The sequence below is a fragment of the Argiope bruennichi genome, chromosome 8 (assembly GCF_947563725.1).
Source record: "Argiope bruennichi chromosome 8, qqArgBrue1.1, whole genome shotgun sequence".
NCBI lineage: Eukaryota > Metazoa > Arthropoda > Arachnida > Araneae > Araneidae > Argiope > Argiope bruennichi.
The window spans coordinates 43,989,541-43,990,898 of NC_079158.1; the positions used below are offsets into that span (position 1 = coordinate 43,989,541).

Consider the following 1,358-nt stretch of genomic DNA (forward strand, 5'->3'; position numbering starts at 1 on the left):
GTATTTTATATATTTTGTGGATGGGTAACATAATTTAAACCTTCTGTTTAGAAAAAAAGAAGTTTTTAGCGCTAGTGTTTTTAGAACTATTTGAATTAAACCACTTAAACATCTGGAATTTTTGCCTGATGTTTTGAGAATATTGTAGTAAAACAAATAGGTTAACCGGTTTGAAATTAGAATGAGTTCTTACAATCGCTTAGATGATTCCTTGAGATGGATTGTCGCTGGAAGGCTTGAAGTTGATGAATCTCAAGAGGAGGTGTCTCGATGATAGCAAGTGGCACAGAAAGTGCTATCCAGTCTGTGGAATTAATTCAAAATAAGCAGCACTGTCACCAGGAAGACGCGCCAAGGCCGCCTTTGAGGAAAGACACCTGCACAGGATCGTCACATGCACGACAACATATTAAATGCACGACAACATATGCTGACACCGACTCCTCAACTTGGTCATGACTTTACTGCCGCGTCTGGAATAAGAATTTACAGGCTAACAGTATATAAACGTCTAACAACGAGTGAACTTTACGACCGGTCGTCCAGTCGTGTATGTCCTTTTTGACAGCATCCAACAATAAAATCCGCTTGTTGTGGAGCCGAACAGAGCAGTCGTGGATACAACAAGAATGGAGGTGTGTTCTTTTCAGTGATGAGTTGAGATTCCCTACAAGAATAGTTTTTGCCGAATCCTCATCTGGAAAGAACGAGAAGCTCACCAATAAACTCTCCTATGTAAAAGAAATCGACAGATTTGATCGTCAAGGAATCCTTGTCTGTTATGGCTTATTGTTAGACAATCGTACATCACTGCATGTCTTCAATGGGGATGCTGTTACTGCACATCACTATACAGAGAAGGGCCTTGAAGCTCATGCCAGATTGTTCAGGGGATTGCTGTTAATTTTTATGGACGGTAATATGAAGCCATATAGAGCCCAGATTGTTGATGATTTTCTTGACAAGAATATTCGCCGTAAGAATCGGCCCTCGAGGTCTCCGAATCGTAATCCTATTGAACATGTTTGGGATTGTCTAGAAAGAGCCATTGAACAGCTCAACGTTCTTCCGAATACCCTCCAGGAATTAAAAGCAGCGCTTTTAGAAGAATGGGCTTCGTTGTCATAAACATTTATTGACACACTCATAAACGGCATGAGAGCTCGTTGTGAAGTTTGTATAATAGTCCACGATGATCACACTTCATATTAGATAAACTTTTCTTGATCTGAATCCTTTATCTCTGATTCACGATTTTTCACTTTTTAATATACCCTGTTTCTAATTCACAATTAAAATATTTTCCATATTGTTATGTTGCTGTATTCTGTACCCTATTGTAATAGATCTCTGTGTCA

At 39.1% G+C, this 1,358-nt stretch overlaps 1 protein-coding gene across 1 annotated transcript; it reads left to right on the forward strand.

Moving 5' to 3' along the window:
* The first annotated feature begins 552 nt into the window (after positions 1 to 552).
* Positions 553 to 1,128, forward strand: LOC129980623 (uncharacterized). The gene has a single exon (XM_056091005.1). It carries the CDS (start codon positions 553 to 555, stop codon positions 1,126 to 1,128), a length of 576 nt encoding a protein of 191 aa, XP_055946980.1.
* Positions 1,129 to 1,358: the final 230 nt, after the last annotated feature.

Coding starts and splice junctions, on each gene's coding strand:
- LOC129980623 (XM_056091005.1), top strand. CDS start 553: ATGTCCTTTTTGACAGCATCCAACAATAAAATCCGCTTGTTGTGGAGC.